General features: G+C 38.9%; 1 protein-coding gene across 1 annotated transcript; it reads right to left on the bottom strand.

The window, feature by feature from the left end:
* Nucleotides 1-415: 415 nt before the first annotated feature.
* On the bottom strand, nucleotides 416-4794 carry LOC103988889 (glutathione hydrolase 3). Its single transcript, XM_009407564.3, has 7 exons — nucleotides 4542-4794; nucleotides 4117-4463; nucleotides 2731-3249; nucleotides 2408-2646; nucleotides 1852-2116; nucleotides 1510-1647; nucleotides 416-874 (listed from the first exon to the last, which is right to left on the bottom strand). The coding sequence occupies exons 1-7, from the start codon at nucleotides 4639-4641 to the stop codon at nucleotides 593-595; spliced, it is 1890 nt and encodes a 629-aa protein (XP_009405839.2). The 5' UTR covers nucleotides 4642-4794; the 3' UTR covers nucleotides 416-592.
* Nucleotides 4795-14192: the final 9398 nt, after the last annotated feature.

Here is a 14192-nt window from a genome sequence, read left to right as displayed (position 1 = left end):
TTGAAATAATCTTAACAGCTAGAGTATATAATCGCCGAGGATAAAACCATGTATCTGCACTTGTATTAAACATAGATCATTTCATTGCAAGTTTTGTGGACAAGATCATGAACCGAATATATATACCGAAGCATCATTAATAGATGGTGATAACCCTGCCCAGCATACAAATTGATTGTTTATACCGACAACAACAATAAAGTGATAATATTCCAATTATTTGTGGTCAATACATGGATCTGTTGTTGCCGTCATTGACGTCTATAAGGGCGCTCGTATCTTAGTTAAAGTGTCTAATATTTGTGTTTATTATTTTTATTCGTGTACGTCTGCTCATCCTGACCATGCCATCGTGCAAATAGATCTCAAAAAGCAGCTTAAAATTGGTACCAATTATTCGCCCTATCTTGGGATCTGTAGAACTCCTATTATGTTACTGGTATGTGATTATATTTAACCGTGCGGTTAACATGTAATGCTATCTTTCATCGTTCTTTTCAGAGGCACAGCACACGTAATGGGAGAGAGAGAGAGAGAGAGAGAGAGAGAGAGAGAGAGAGAGAGAGATTGCTGCAACTTAAAATTCCGTCTGCTATAGTGCCGCTGGACTTCCGTCTTTACGAGGATCGCTGACCGCAATTAGCCGCCCGTGGAAGACAGCGCCGCCGTTCTTCGCTTTCCTATCTGTTTTCCGCTGCATGTTCGGCACCCGCTCGTGAAGGTTGTGTACGACAAGCTGAGAGACAGCACCCAATGATAGACTGCGGAGGACGTGACCCCTCTGCTCCAGAAACAGCTTCGCCTCGTTTGCAAACTCAATGTGCTCCCCGTCGATCGCTGTGAAGTTCTCGTAGAGCACCTCGTTTGGAATGAGCTGCGGTGTAGAGATCATTAGACCCAAACAATTTCAGGAGAAGTTTGAACCATAAGCTAATGTACAGATTATTAAGAGAATATTCATGTGATTGATAGAGAGTTGATGACATATTGGGTTTGACCTATAACTTAACAATCTGAAGCTTTCTGAGTTGTATTGATGTTTAATTTCATATATGTTAGCCTTGATTAGCTTAACTCAAGTTTGTCATCGTCGATTTGAAAATCTTAACTCAAAAGAATGAGTCGAAATTTCGTTAAAAAATAAAAGAAGTTAGTTGTTGATTATAGCCGATTTATGTTTGAGAGACCGAAAGATGACTAAAGAATACCCATACATTGTTAAGTATAAAATATTAAAAGAATCAAGATGGTAAGATGACGCTCATATCCTAATCCTGTGTTCAAAATATAACAGGCCTAAACCACTCATGTTAACCCGGATCAATTTGATTTAAACTTATGATCATTGATTACACTAATCTATACTTTTGATCACCCCATTCTGAAATTGTTGGCTTATAAATGTGATTCAGGTTAGATGCATATTCTATCTAAGCAAGGAAAAAAAAAGACTATAATGCAATGCTTTGTTGGCCAGAAGAAAATGTTGAAAGGAGCAGAAAGAATAACCGTGTGGAAGACCCTCGGATGCTGAACAGCTTTTAGTGGCTCCATCCTCAGTATGAAGTGGTTCAGGAAAACCTGCACAACTGCCGGAATTATATTAACTCCACCACTGGCCCCAACAACTCCGGCAAGCTGATCGTCCTGAACACAAAACAGCCACCACACTCGATTTCAGTAAGTTGCATAGTACAATTGAACTTTGCACAAGTTTTCATCAAGATAATAATAATGTATCATATATTTTAGCAGAGCATTACTGCTTAATCCGCTAAGTCTTCCTCAGTAGAAGTCATCAATGTATAGCAGCAGTGCACCAAAGGGTTGCCACCACAGAATCATCCTCACCTTTAGGATAATGATAGGTGTCATAGAAGACAATGGTCTCTTTTTTGGCTCGATAAAATTTGCTGGTGCCGGTGGAAGGCGATCGGGAGTAGCTTCCGTCGGCGTCGAGAAGTCATCCATCTCATTGTTCAGCACAATGCCTGTTGATGGCGACATCACCCGAGCCCCAAAATACCAATTCACTGTGGTCGTCAGAGACACTGCATTCCGATCAGAATCCACCACGCACAAATGGCTCGTTCCATGGTCTCTCAACTGGCTCCATCTGAAAACATGCAATAAACTGAGCCAAAGTAGTCTGTTTCTTGCTAACACAGCCATGGTGGACATGTATGTTAAGACCTGCATGGGATTTGTTTCAGATGAACTCCAAACAAATATTTCAATGACTCAAAACTGATGCATTGTTAACCTATTCATTTGAATCATGATCAATGTAGTACACCAATCAAGTCCTGATTCAAATCTTTATCATTTATTTCAATAATTATTGTCTTAACTCCGATGCAACACGAAGAAAAAGAATTAACACCAAAAAAAAAAAAAAAAAAATCACCTTGCCAGATAGTAGGATGGGTCAAATGTGGTACTGTCGTCGATCTTCTGTTGAAGTGTCTGAGCAAAACTTGACGAAAGCATGTCGGAGACGTATTCCTCGACGTCAACAAAATCAGGATCCCCGAGATTCATCCTCACGCCAAACATGTGCTTTAGTGCTTCGATAAGCCGGTGAAGACCGAGCAAGCCTTCCACACCATCTGATGATGAATTGTAGCTCCCTAAAATGTTGAGAACCTATTTGTCATCATCAAAGAGCTGCCCAAATCAAAAATTGCCATTTGGAACTCAAATGCAAAAAAGTGTCACTCGCTCACTCACCAAAGACATCCCCACCGTGCCACTGGAAGGTGGGGGCATACCCAGTATAGTATACCCCATGGCGTTGGCTACCATGGCTTTTGTGACCTTGACCCTGTACTCCTTCAAATCCTCCATCGTTGCAACCCCGCCAGCATTTCTCACATCCTCGATGAACCTTTCACCGATGCTCCCATCGTAGAACGCCTGCGGTCCCTCGGTTGATATCACCTCCAATGCATTGGCGAGTGCAGGATTGTAGCAAGTGTCATTTGTCTGCAGCAATCTCCCATCGGGTGCTAGCACCGCCCGCAACCCAGGGTCTGCAAGTACATCCTCCTCCTTTGTCCTGATGGCATCTGCAAGATAAGGCACGACGAGGAATCCATCTCTTGCGAGTGTTATGGATGGTCGCAAGAGATCCTTCCAGGGAAGCCTTCCGTACTTCAACCAAGCTGTGTGGAGGCCTGCAAGCTCTCCTGGGATTCCCATCGAGAGTGCACCCTTGGACTTGGATGTTGGATCATTCTCGTACATGTTCTGTTCAAATTGCAAACCGTGAGATGGTGATCGATTTCCGTGCATTTATTTGTACATAAACTATGCAGAGACAGCGTTTGATGAAATGTCAATGTAGAATTTACTGGACTTTACTAAACTATGTGGATATGAGATCAGCAGATGCATGAATAGAAAAGGCAACACAAAGAGTATGACTCGATATAAACTGGGAAATTGCACATTATTTTCTGGGTTTTTACTGTGACACTAATCTAAAGAGGGAGGGCTGCTTACGAGGCATCGCATGCATCATGGTTTGCTTTAAGATTCGGGATGTTTGGAACCGCTTAGCTTAGTTGGGTCCTGTCATTTTTACGATATTGACACCATCAGCTTTTCCGCACGACTCTGAAAGCCCAGTCGACGTCACGCACGATTGCTTTCTCTCATTTTCACAAGTTTCCCCCCATCAGCTTCATCATCTTCTATGCACGCATCTCGATGCACGAGTTGAAGTGGACGTCACCCGCACCGCACAACAAAGAGGCCAATAAAGGGTGGGTGAGCTTCGTCTGTGTGGGCCAAGGTGGGGCCGGGTCTCCATCAAGTCCTGTGCTGCCGACCAATTGCATCCACCATCATCGTTATTACCCACTTACATCCAGTGAAGCCGTAACACGTAATAGCGTGAAAGCCAACCTCTACGATGCGTTTTGTCTCGTCCGTATAATTTACGAAACAAATGTAACTAATAATAAGCTGATGATGACGAGTGCACCAGTAAGACGCACAAAAGCGCTACGTCCAAAAGCACCAATAACTCATCCGTGGGTTTAATATTGGCCGTAGGATGGAAGGCAAAAATGGATGAGACACGAAAACAACAAGAGACGAGAGAGGCCTAACCTTCGACGCCGCGATGGGGGCCGTCTCGCGGGAATCAATGGCCACGGCCTCACCGGAATCTGCCGATCGGACCACCATGAATGCGCCGCCACCGATCCCGCTTGACACCGGGTGCACCACCCCGAGGCACAGCGCGGCCGCCACGGCCGCGTCGACCGCGTGGCCACCGGCCCGCAGTGCGGCCGCCCCGACCTCCGAGCACCGCCAGTCGTCCGCCGCCACCACCCCCACCTCCGATTCCACTTCCTCCGGGCTCCCCGTCATCCCCCGCCGTTCCCGCCCAATCTTCTCCGCCCGGTCGTGGCCGCCGGGGCCGACGACCACCACGACGAGGAAGATACCCAAGGCTGCAAGAAACCAGAAAAGGCCAGCTCGCTTCAAGTAACACGACGATAGAGTAAGAGGAGCAATGTCGGAGCCGTTACCGATGAGGGCTCCGAAACTGGCGGCGTACCACCAGATCCGCCGCCGGGAGGCGGCACGACGACCGAGGAGGGAGGACCCGAGGTCATCAGGAGTCGCCATGAAACGAGGGCGCCGCGCGTGGAGGAGAGCGGAGGGAGATTCTGTCTGCCGTGGATTCCTCTCCCCCTGAAATCTGACACCGGGGAGGCGAATATGGAGTAGAGTTACTTAAGTAGCCTCGTGTCCCACTCCACTCGAATACACGGAAAAGCCAGAACGAGTTAATTGCGAGAAAAGGTGGGTTGATATTTTCTTGGTGTCGGGGCCCACGGACGCGTCGCTGTTCCCCGTACTCTCCTTGACGTGCCACCTAAGAGACGTAACAGTTGCTTCCTACGCTTTGTGACGTTCTGCGCGAAGACGAGCAAGAGCGGAGGTTCCCCTTGTGATGAGAAACGGGAAAGCGGGAAACGTGGACCTCTGTACCCGGTTTAGCTGAGCAGGGATACATAGTTTGTTGGATCCGTCCGATTAGATTGGACCGAATTATATATATATATATATATATATATATATATATATATATATATATATATATATATTGACAATTAATTTAAGATTCTTAAGTGGGGAAAAAAAATAAAAGATAAACAACACCCATGAGGCCACTTCAACTAGAAGTCTCAACTTTCTAACCATCATTATAATCTCAAATATTTTCCCAAGAATATGTTTATAAGTAAATAAAAAATAAAGAAAAGAGAAATTATACTTGTTATATCTAATTTTGGTAAGCTATACACAACATTATTGATTCATTCTATATCATGAAGTACGTGGGTCGTGTTACAAGTTGTAGATTGTATAGATTCCTTTGTTTTTTTTTTTTTTGCAAAAATCATATGTATATATATATACATGTATATACATATACATATATGTATTTTATATATATATTTTTTATTATATATGTATATACATATATATACATATATATACATGTATATACATGTATATATATATATATATATATATATATATTTATATACATGTATATACATGTATATATATATATATATATATATATATATATATATATATATATATATATATATATATATATATAATATCATTCTTATATAAAAAATATATCAACACAATTCAAAATTCATATATATAAAATAAAAAAATTAAAATAGTATTTAAATCTTTCTAAGGTTCAAATCGTTTAGTTTGGAAATCAATCTAGTTTAATTTTTTAAGAGTTATCTACCTGTGAATGGGTTTCTAGATTTTCTAATTTGCAACTTTATATTTAGTCGGGAAGAATATAATTGATATCTTTGTTCGCCCAATGTAGTCTTGATCCATATGTGTAAAATTGTTTGAGGTAAAAAGTACCTTCTTCTAAGATGAAAATACCATGTGGTTTTATCTTCACAAAGATCGAAATCAAGAGAGGCTTCCTGAGTTGGTCCTTCCGACACTCAAAATAGTCTCAAGACCAACCTTTGTGGATCTATATTCTTGATTTCAGCACCTTAGTTGAAGAGTGTGTTTTTATATCTAACCTTGGAGAGGTAGAATATTCTCATGAATATTTCATAGGGGAGATGGTTTATAGTTGCCCTGAGCTATCCTTTGGGCTCCTGTGAAATATTACCATGAACATTCATAAGAGGTAATTTGTAATGGTCTTGAGCTGCCCCTTACACTCCTATCCACATGGGCAAGTAGGTGGCAAGCTATCTAGGTCTTTTCCTCACACAGGTCTTATGTGACACTTGCGTGGCAAGCGATGACTGGTCGATTGTATATTTCCTATCATTTTGTTCCCTCCCCCCTCCCAAGGTAAGCTTCAGGGCTTTTATAAGAAGGGTTCAAATTAGTTCGTTTGATATAGGAGTGTTCGGGATCTCGTCTTACGGGTCGGGTTTTCTCGATTTAGATGTTTCAGGTAAGTCGGGCTTATGTTTTTGCCATAGTAGATTTCTCTTGACGCAGGTTACGTTTTCGACTCACACGTCTCGAGCACATTTAGCCTTGAGCCTTTACTATAGTAGATTTCTCTTCATGTGGCTCGGGTTTTCTCGACTTACGTGGCTTGAGCGTATTTGGCCTTGAGCTTTCATCATAGTAGATCGATCTTGGCATGGGTCGAGTTTTCTTGACTCACGTGTCTTGAGCAGGTTTGGTTTTGTGCCTCCTCCATACTGGATCTTCTACTACAAGTCAAGTTTTTCCGACTCATGCATCTCGGGCACATTTGGCTTTGTGTCTCTATTATAGCGAATCTTCTACCGCGGGTCGAATTTTTCGTAGGGGAGGTGATATATAACTACCCCAAGTTGCCTTTGGGCTTTTGTGAAATATTTCGATGAATATTTAGTAGGAGAGGTGATTTGTAACCACCCCGAGCTACCCTTTGGACTCTTACCCACACGAGTAAACTAGTGGTAGGTTGTTTGGGCCTTTTCTGTAGGGAAATTTATGGGAGATATCACATGCGCAGCGGAAGAATAAAAAGAAAAATATTAGATTTTTATAAAAAAAGTTTTATCGTCATGCAAAGATTGGTGTACAGAAACTCGTGAAACTGAAAACCACGTGTGAGATAGTTGTGTTACATAGAGAGATCGTATATCCCTAAATTCTTGAAGAACTATGGGAGAGGATAAAGGAAGTCAACTGTCCTCATTTCTAGTGGTGATCCACACGGTAGGAGCTACGAAAACACTCATCAAATTGCTGCCCAAATCTCCACATGCCCTAAATAGGGGCTGCTGGTTGAGAGAAGGGGAGAGGAGAATAGGAGATGATAGCAAAAAAGGCCTAGCCTATGACCATTTGGTTCCCTCCTATTTATAGAGGTCCCTTGTCAACTAACCCTAATGGATCATGCCCTATTAGGTACCAGATCTCCATCTAACTACCCAAGCCTCTTAGATTAGTGGATCTCTCTCAAATAATCTCTCATTAGCTCTTATTGAATCTCATCCACAGGATCCAATAATTTAGGATTTATTGAATATCCAATAAGATAGGAGCTCCAACAGATATCTCATATCTGAACCTGTACTTGTCGTAACACCTACCATATGTGTGTGACCCTCTAGGCTCAATATCGAGCTGGCTTTGAGTTATACTTGTCAGAACTCCTTTTGGTTCTGTGAATTATTATCTTCATAATAATTCACTTGACTCATCGACTATGAACGTACTAGGCCACTACGTCGCAGTCCCCAAACGATATAGGGGAATTCAATCCTTTTGATATATTTGTCCTCGGTTACCATTGTACCTATAGTTCCTCATCTATCTAATATCCCAAAGATCGTATACCGGGCATGGTGCTATCAAGCCCATATAATTTCTACTTGAATCTCGCTCTAATCGGATTCTCCCGAAGAATTTTTTCTCTCTGAATCCGAATGACCTGGCTAGGGATTTGTTCGAGTAAGAACATATGAGATATTCCTCTCAGGACATCAAGAGCGGATGATCCTCTATCGACACTCAATAGCCCTCATAAGGTTGATTGTCACTTCCGATGACCAATTGTGTCAGATCTAGAACTTCTAGACTTATAAGTCTGATATCAAAGAGTGGAGTACTCATACAAAATATTCTTTGTGTCTCAAGTCTAAGGATCAGATACACCATTGGGATGATGGAATCACTGTCTGACAATGAGGTATCATCAATCATCCAGCATTCCATAAGCGGATCAATAAGTGAACTCATTCTTCAATGAGCACCTGCATTGTATCCCTAGTGTCCCCACTCGAGCAACTATGAGACTAGCCGCCTCCTATTGAATCTCGGATTTTGTTGGTGAAACCAATTGATAGCATTTATGATTTAATATGTATTTTGAGTGACGCAGGAATAGCTTTGATCGTGAAGAAACAATTAAAGTAGGAAAAATCAATGTTGGGTTGGAGTGGAACATGTCAAAAGATGGGACGTTGGACCGGAGGAAGGTCGACGTGTCGACAGAAGGCTTTGTGCCATGAGTTCGGGCATCGGGCCTAGAAGAGCGGACATTATGCCAAGGAGATCGGAGTTACGGAGGTCAATATGCCGATTGGGTAAAAGACCATAAAAGAGGACGATGCGCCGAAGGATTGGACGAAGCGCCGAAGGATTGGACGAAGCGCCGATGAACCAATGGCATGCCGGACAACATATGATTAATGCTTTGTAATAATTGTCTAGATTAAAATAGTTTTAGTTGTAATTGGGTTGGTTTCTAACAAAATTAAGCTAACTCAATTAAAGGCCAACTGAGCCTAAATTAGGATTGTTTTGGGCCAAGAGAAATGCACATTCAGTGACCCAAAAGTTGGGTTAGGTGGTGGCATCGTTAGAGGCTCAGTCTCCTCTAAGGAGACTATGTCAGGCGATAGTATCGCCAGACTAGGTGGTGGTACTTCCCAATGTTAAGCGGTGGTATCGCCTAACGTTAGAGGATATTAGCGGTGGTACCGCCAGACTAGGTGGTGGTACCACCTAGTGTCAATGTTGCAGGTGATAGTACCGCCCAACACAAGCGGGGGTATCGCTAGGACCCGGGAAACCCAGGATGAGACCTTTTCTGGCTCTAATTTTGAAGCTATTTAGGATCTATAAATACCTTAGCTATTCCTACATGGAGGAGCAACGAATTAGAACAGAAAGGGGTTGTTATTCTGGGTTGTAAAATTACTAAGTGCTCTCCTCCTTGCTTTCTAGTTTTGAGATCATTCAAGAGAGGTGGGAGGCTTGTAACGGTTGTATTTTAAACTAGTAAAAATGAGAAAGAGTGTAAAAGGATAGTTGGTCTTCACCCATTGAAGGAAGACTGGTAGTGGAAGCCGGTGGCCTTGAGTGAAGAGGAATCAAGAGTGGATGTATATCACGATGATCGAACCACTATAAATCGGTTTACATGTCCCACTCTAGCCCAACATGATTCTTCCTGCTTTAATTGTCTCTCATTGATCGAAGCTTTCTACGTCACTCAAAACATAAATCAAATCATAAACACTATCAATTGGTTTCATCATCAAAATCCAAGATTCTACAAGCATAAGTAGGGTTAAAGAATCAAAAATTAATCTTTTGATGTATAATTTTGAATTATTTTGAATGGAACCAAGCGAAACCATTTGAGACATGTACACCCGTTTTATGGATGTCATTAATGGTTTAAAAGTACTTAGTAAAAGTTTTTCTAATTTTGAACTTGTTAACAAGATATTAAGATCCCTTCCAAAAAGTTAGGATCCTAAAGTAACGATAATACAAGAAGTAAATGATCTAAATAACTTTCAGTTTAAAGAACTTATCGGGTCTTTAATGATATACAAAATGACATGTATTGCACATGATAAACTTGAGAACAACCTTCCAAAGAACAGAAAGGACTTGTCACTTAAAACAAAAGAAGATCACTCAAAGCTCGAGTGATGATGGCATAGAACTCCTCATAAGTAAATTTAAAAAGTTCATAAAACAAAAATCAAAAAATAAAAATTAACTTAAAAAAGATAAAATAACTTGCTATAAATGTAATTTACTAGGGCACTTTAAAAGCGAATGTTCACAAGTGAAGAAGAAGCTACAAAAGAAGAAGAAAGCACTCAAGACGACATGGGACGATTCGAGTGCATCCGAAGACGAGGAGCAAACCGACAAAGAAGAAGTGGCGAACTATGCCTTGGTGGCTTTCGACAACGAGGTAAGTGATTCAACCAAAACCCTTTTACTTTACTATGAAATGATGTATTTCATGAGTTGTTTTTAAATTAATATATAAAATATAAAAAAAGGGGGGGATCATGCTTCTCTTTCTAGTAATTTTTTTTTTAAAAAAAAGATCATGACAATTGCATATTTTATGACAAAGGAACAAAATATTATATTTAAATCTAATGCCTATACACCTAATAAGATTAAACTTATGTATGTTTTAAGAAACAATAACACATATCTTTATAATTTCTATATTACTTTTTTATTTTAAATAATGATGCATGGCTTTTGTATGGAAGACTAGAGCATGAAATCAATTATAAAATTTGGAACTAAAGAACTTTAACTACTTTTAATCTTATAGGAATCAATCTACGTTACTTCTAATAAAATTTTCTTATGAAAGAAAAGTGATTTTGATGATTTTGGATTTGACAATTTGTTTTCACATTTACCCAAACATTAGATTTATTCGACATGAGATGTATTTGATATGAATCACTTCGTTCTCGTATGATTTTATCTTCTAAGAGAAGATTTATCCAAACAAATCTTGATTCTTGACATTAATGATTTGAGATTTATTTTATGTGAATCAAGATCTCTTATTAGATATCCTATGATTCTATTCACTATTTACTAAAGAGAATATCATTTTTGAAATTCATGACTTAAGATTTTCTTTATTATTTGATCTCCTAAGATTTCTTTTTGATTGTTTAAGAGGATATTTATTAAAATAAATCATGTCTTTTGGTATTCACATGATCTTTGATATTATCTTTCATGGCATGATTTTAATAATTCCTTTGTATTTATGGTTGTAAACCTTATGTTATAAGTAGAGCATTGATGTAAAGGGAAATGAATTGCACTATATATAATTCCCTTCTTCTTCTTTCTTGTTTACAATGACAAAGAGGAGAAAGAATTATTAGCTTATACATTTCAAGGAGAAAACTTGCTAGCTTGCACATTTCAAAGAGAAGAAAACTTGCTAGCTTGTATATTCTAAAATGATGTGAAATTTGCTAGTTGCATGTTGTAAAATGATATAAAATTTACTAGCTTGTATGATGTAAAACTTGCTAAAGTTGCTATCTTGCTCATCTCAAAAGAGAAGCAAAGTTTGCTAGCTTGCACATTTCAAGAAGATACAAAAATATGCTATCTTGCACATCTCAATAGATGCAAAAATTTTGCTAACTTTTATATATGAAAAACTTACTAGCTTGTATGTGATACGATCAAGTCAGCACTAATAGGAGGGGAGGGGGTGGGGGGTGGGGTGGGGTGAATTAGTGCGTACGTAAAAATTATGTCGAGTCGAAAATCTTCGTATGATAAAAGCTCGTATCGGAAAGATATTAACTTGATAGCGTACGAAAGCATAGCGAGATTGAGAAATCAGTTTGTAATATAAAGAAAAAGTAGGAAGGAAATGCAAACCAAGTTTTATAGTGGTTCGGTCGTCGTGACATACGTCCACTCCCGATTCCTTTTCCGTCGAGGCCAGGGGCATCCACTAACGATCTTCCTTCAATGGGCAAAGACCAACTACCCTTTTACACCCTTTTTCTCTTTTTCATAGGTTTATGAGATAACCTTTACAATCACTCATCCCTCTCTTAAACTTCACCTAACACTTAGAGCTTGAGAGGAGTTCTAATAATATTACAATAGTGTTTTCCTTCTTTTTTGCTCTCAGTTGATGTATTTACCGAGCAGGGATGAGTAGGATTTTTATAGGCCCCAAATGGATTTAAATTTGGAGCCAAAATGATCTCATCTCAGGTTTTTAGGGTACTGGCAATACCACCGCTAATACTGGGTGGTACCACCGCTTGCTAGTCTGACACTAGGTGGTACCACCACCCAATCTGATAATACTACCACATAACATACTGATACTTAGTGGTACTACCACCCATTCTACTGGTACCATTGCCTGACACAGCTTGAGAGACTACGTTTGGACAATACCACCACCTGACATAATCTTGAAGAATGTGTCTGGGTGGTACCATCGCCTAGTCTGGGTGGTACCACCATCAAACCTTGCTATAAGATACTGAATGGACCAAATAATAGGCCAAATTCAGCTCTGATTCAGGCCTAATTGACCTATAATTGAGTTGACATTGTTTCACCCCAATACAGACTCAATTAGAGCTAAACTAACTCAAGCTAGAAAAATTATTACAAAGCATGAATCATATGTTGTCTGACATGTCATTAGTTCTTCTAACGCTTCATTCGATCATTCGGCGCATCGTTCTCTTCAGCGTTTTGCCCAATCGGCATGTTGGCTCCCGCAACTTCCGATCTCCTTGACGTAATGTCCGATCCTTTGGCCCGATGCCCGAACTCATGGTACGAAGTCCTTCTGTCGATATGTCGACCAATCCTCTGACCCGACATCCAATATCCTGACATGTTCAACTCCGGCCCAACGTTCGATTCCTCTTGCTTCAATCAAGTTACCTCTCCTTAATCGAAGCTAATCCTATATCACTCAAAATACATATTAGATCACAAACTCATCAATTGATTTTATTATCAAAATCTAAGATTCAACAATCTCCCCCTTTTTTATGATGACAATCAATTGATGACGGAGTTTAAACTAAACTCCCCCTATCAATATGCTATATTGATAGAACTCTTGAAATTCAGAAAATTATGTAATATTTCAAAATATAAAAATATATCATATCACGCATGATCATCATTATACATTCTCCCCCCTTGTCATCAACAAAAAGGAGAAGTGCAACTATCAATGTTTTAGAGGTATAACCTTAGGAATTTAGTAACTTTCCCATCACTTTAGGACATGTAAGCTAGTGAGTTCTTCTCTTTTAAGAAGTGCAAGCTAGCAATTTTTGCTTCCTTTGCAATATTGGAGTTAGCAATTTTTTGCTTCTTTTGCAACGCGCAAGCTAGCAAAATTTTACATTATTTTACAACATGCAAGTTAGCAAGTTTTTTCACATATGAAAGTTGGTAAAATTTTTACATCTTTTGAGACGAGCAAGCTAGCAAGTTTTTCTTCCTTTTGCAATACGCAAGTTTTCAAATTTTGCATCTTGAGCTAGCAATTCTTTCTGCCCCTTTGTCATTATCATAAAGAAGGAAGAATACAATATTATAATTATTTTTTCTTTACATAAAATTTTAAATTATGACAAAAATAAATAACAAGGATAGATTTACATCAATGTTTCAATCATCAAAAATAAAAGATCAAGTCATGAATACCAAAAGACCATAGATTATTTCGACAAATCTCCTTTTAAATAAAAAACAATCTTGATTCATTCAATACAAAATTCAAATTATAATTGCGAGAAATCAAGATCATAACTTCAATAAAGCTTCTCTTTAATATATAGCAAGTAGAATCATAGGAGAATAATAAAAAATCTTGATTCATATAAAGAAAATCTCAACTTATCACGATTTGATAAATATTTTCTTAAAAGAGTGAATCATACGTGCATCAAGAAAGATGTTTCATGTTAAATATATCAAAAGTCGTAAATATGATAAATGATTTAGTTGGATATATCATCTCATTAATCATATGAAAATGGATCCAAAATCATCATTAAAATCATTTTTCGGAAAATTCAATGAAGGCAACATAGATAGATTCATATGAGAACTTGATTCATGCATAATGTCTCAAATAAAAAAATTAATAATAATTTCAAAAAATTCATGATTTATATAGAAAATTCTCCTCTTTAGTAAATGACAAGAAGAAACATAGGAGATATAAGATTTTGATTCATTAATCTCAAGAATATGTGAAAGATTTGGATAAAAGTCATTGAAATTTAAATCATCAAAATTATTTTCATAGTCCAAGAGATTTATAAAAATGATACAAATAGATTCATCAATCTTTCTTTTTGAAAACTCGATAAGGT

The sequence above is a fragment of the Musa acuminata genome, chromosome BXJ3-6 (genome assembly GCF_036884655.1).
Source record: "Musa acuminata AAA Group cultivar baxijiao chromosome BXJ3-6, Cavendish_Baxijiao_AAA, whole genome shotgun sequence".
Taxonomy (NCBI): domain Eukaryota; kingdom Viridiplantae; phylum Streptophyta; class Magnoliopsida; order Zingiberales; family Musaceae; genus Musa; species Musa acuminata.
The sequence above is the reverse complement of the archived record's forward strand: the minus strand, read 5'-3'. Positions and strand labels throughout refer to the sequence as shown.

Coding starts and splice junctions, on each gene's coding strand:
- LOC103988889 (XM_009407564.3), bottom strand. CDS start 4,641: ATGGCGACTCCTGATGACCTCGGGTCCTCCCTCCTCGGTCGTCGTGCC. Junction 2,647..2,730: donor GCACGGTGGGGATGTCTTTG/GTGAGTGAGCGA, acceptor GATGACAAATAG/GTTCTCAACATTTTAGGGAG. Junction 2,117..2,407: donor CCATCCTACTATCTGGCAAG/GTGATTTTTTTT, acceptor GCATGTTTTCAG/ATGGAGCCAGTTGAGAGACC.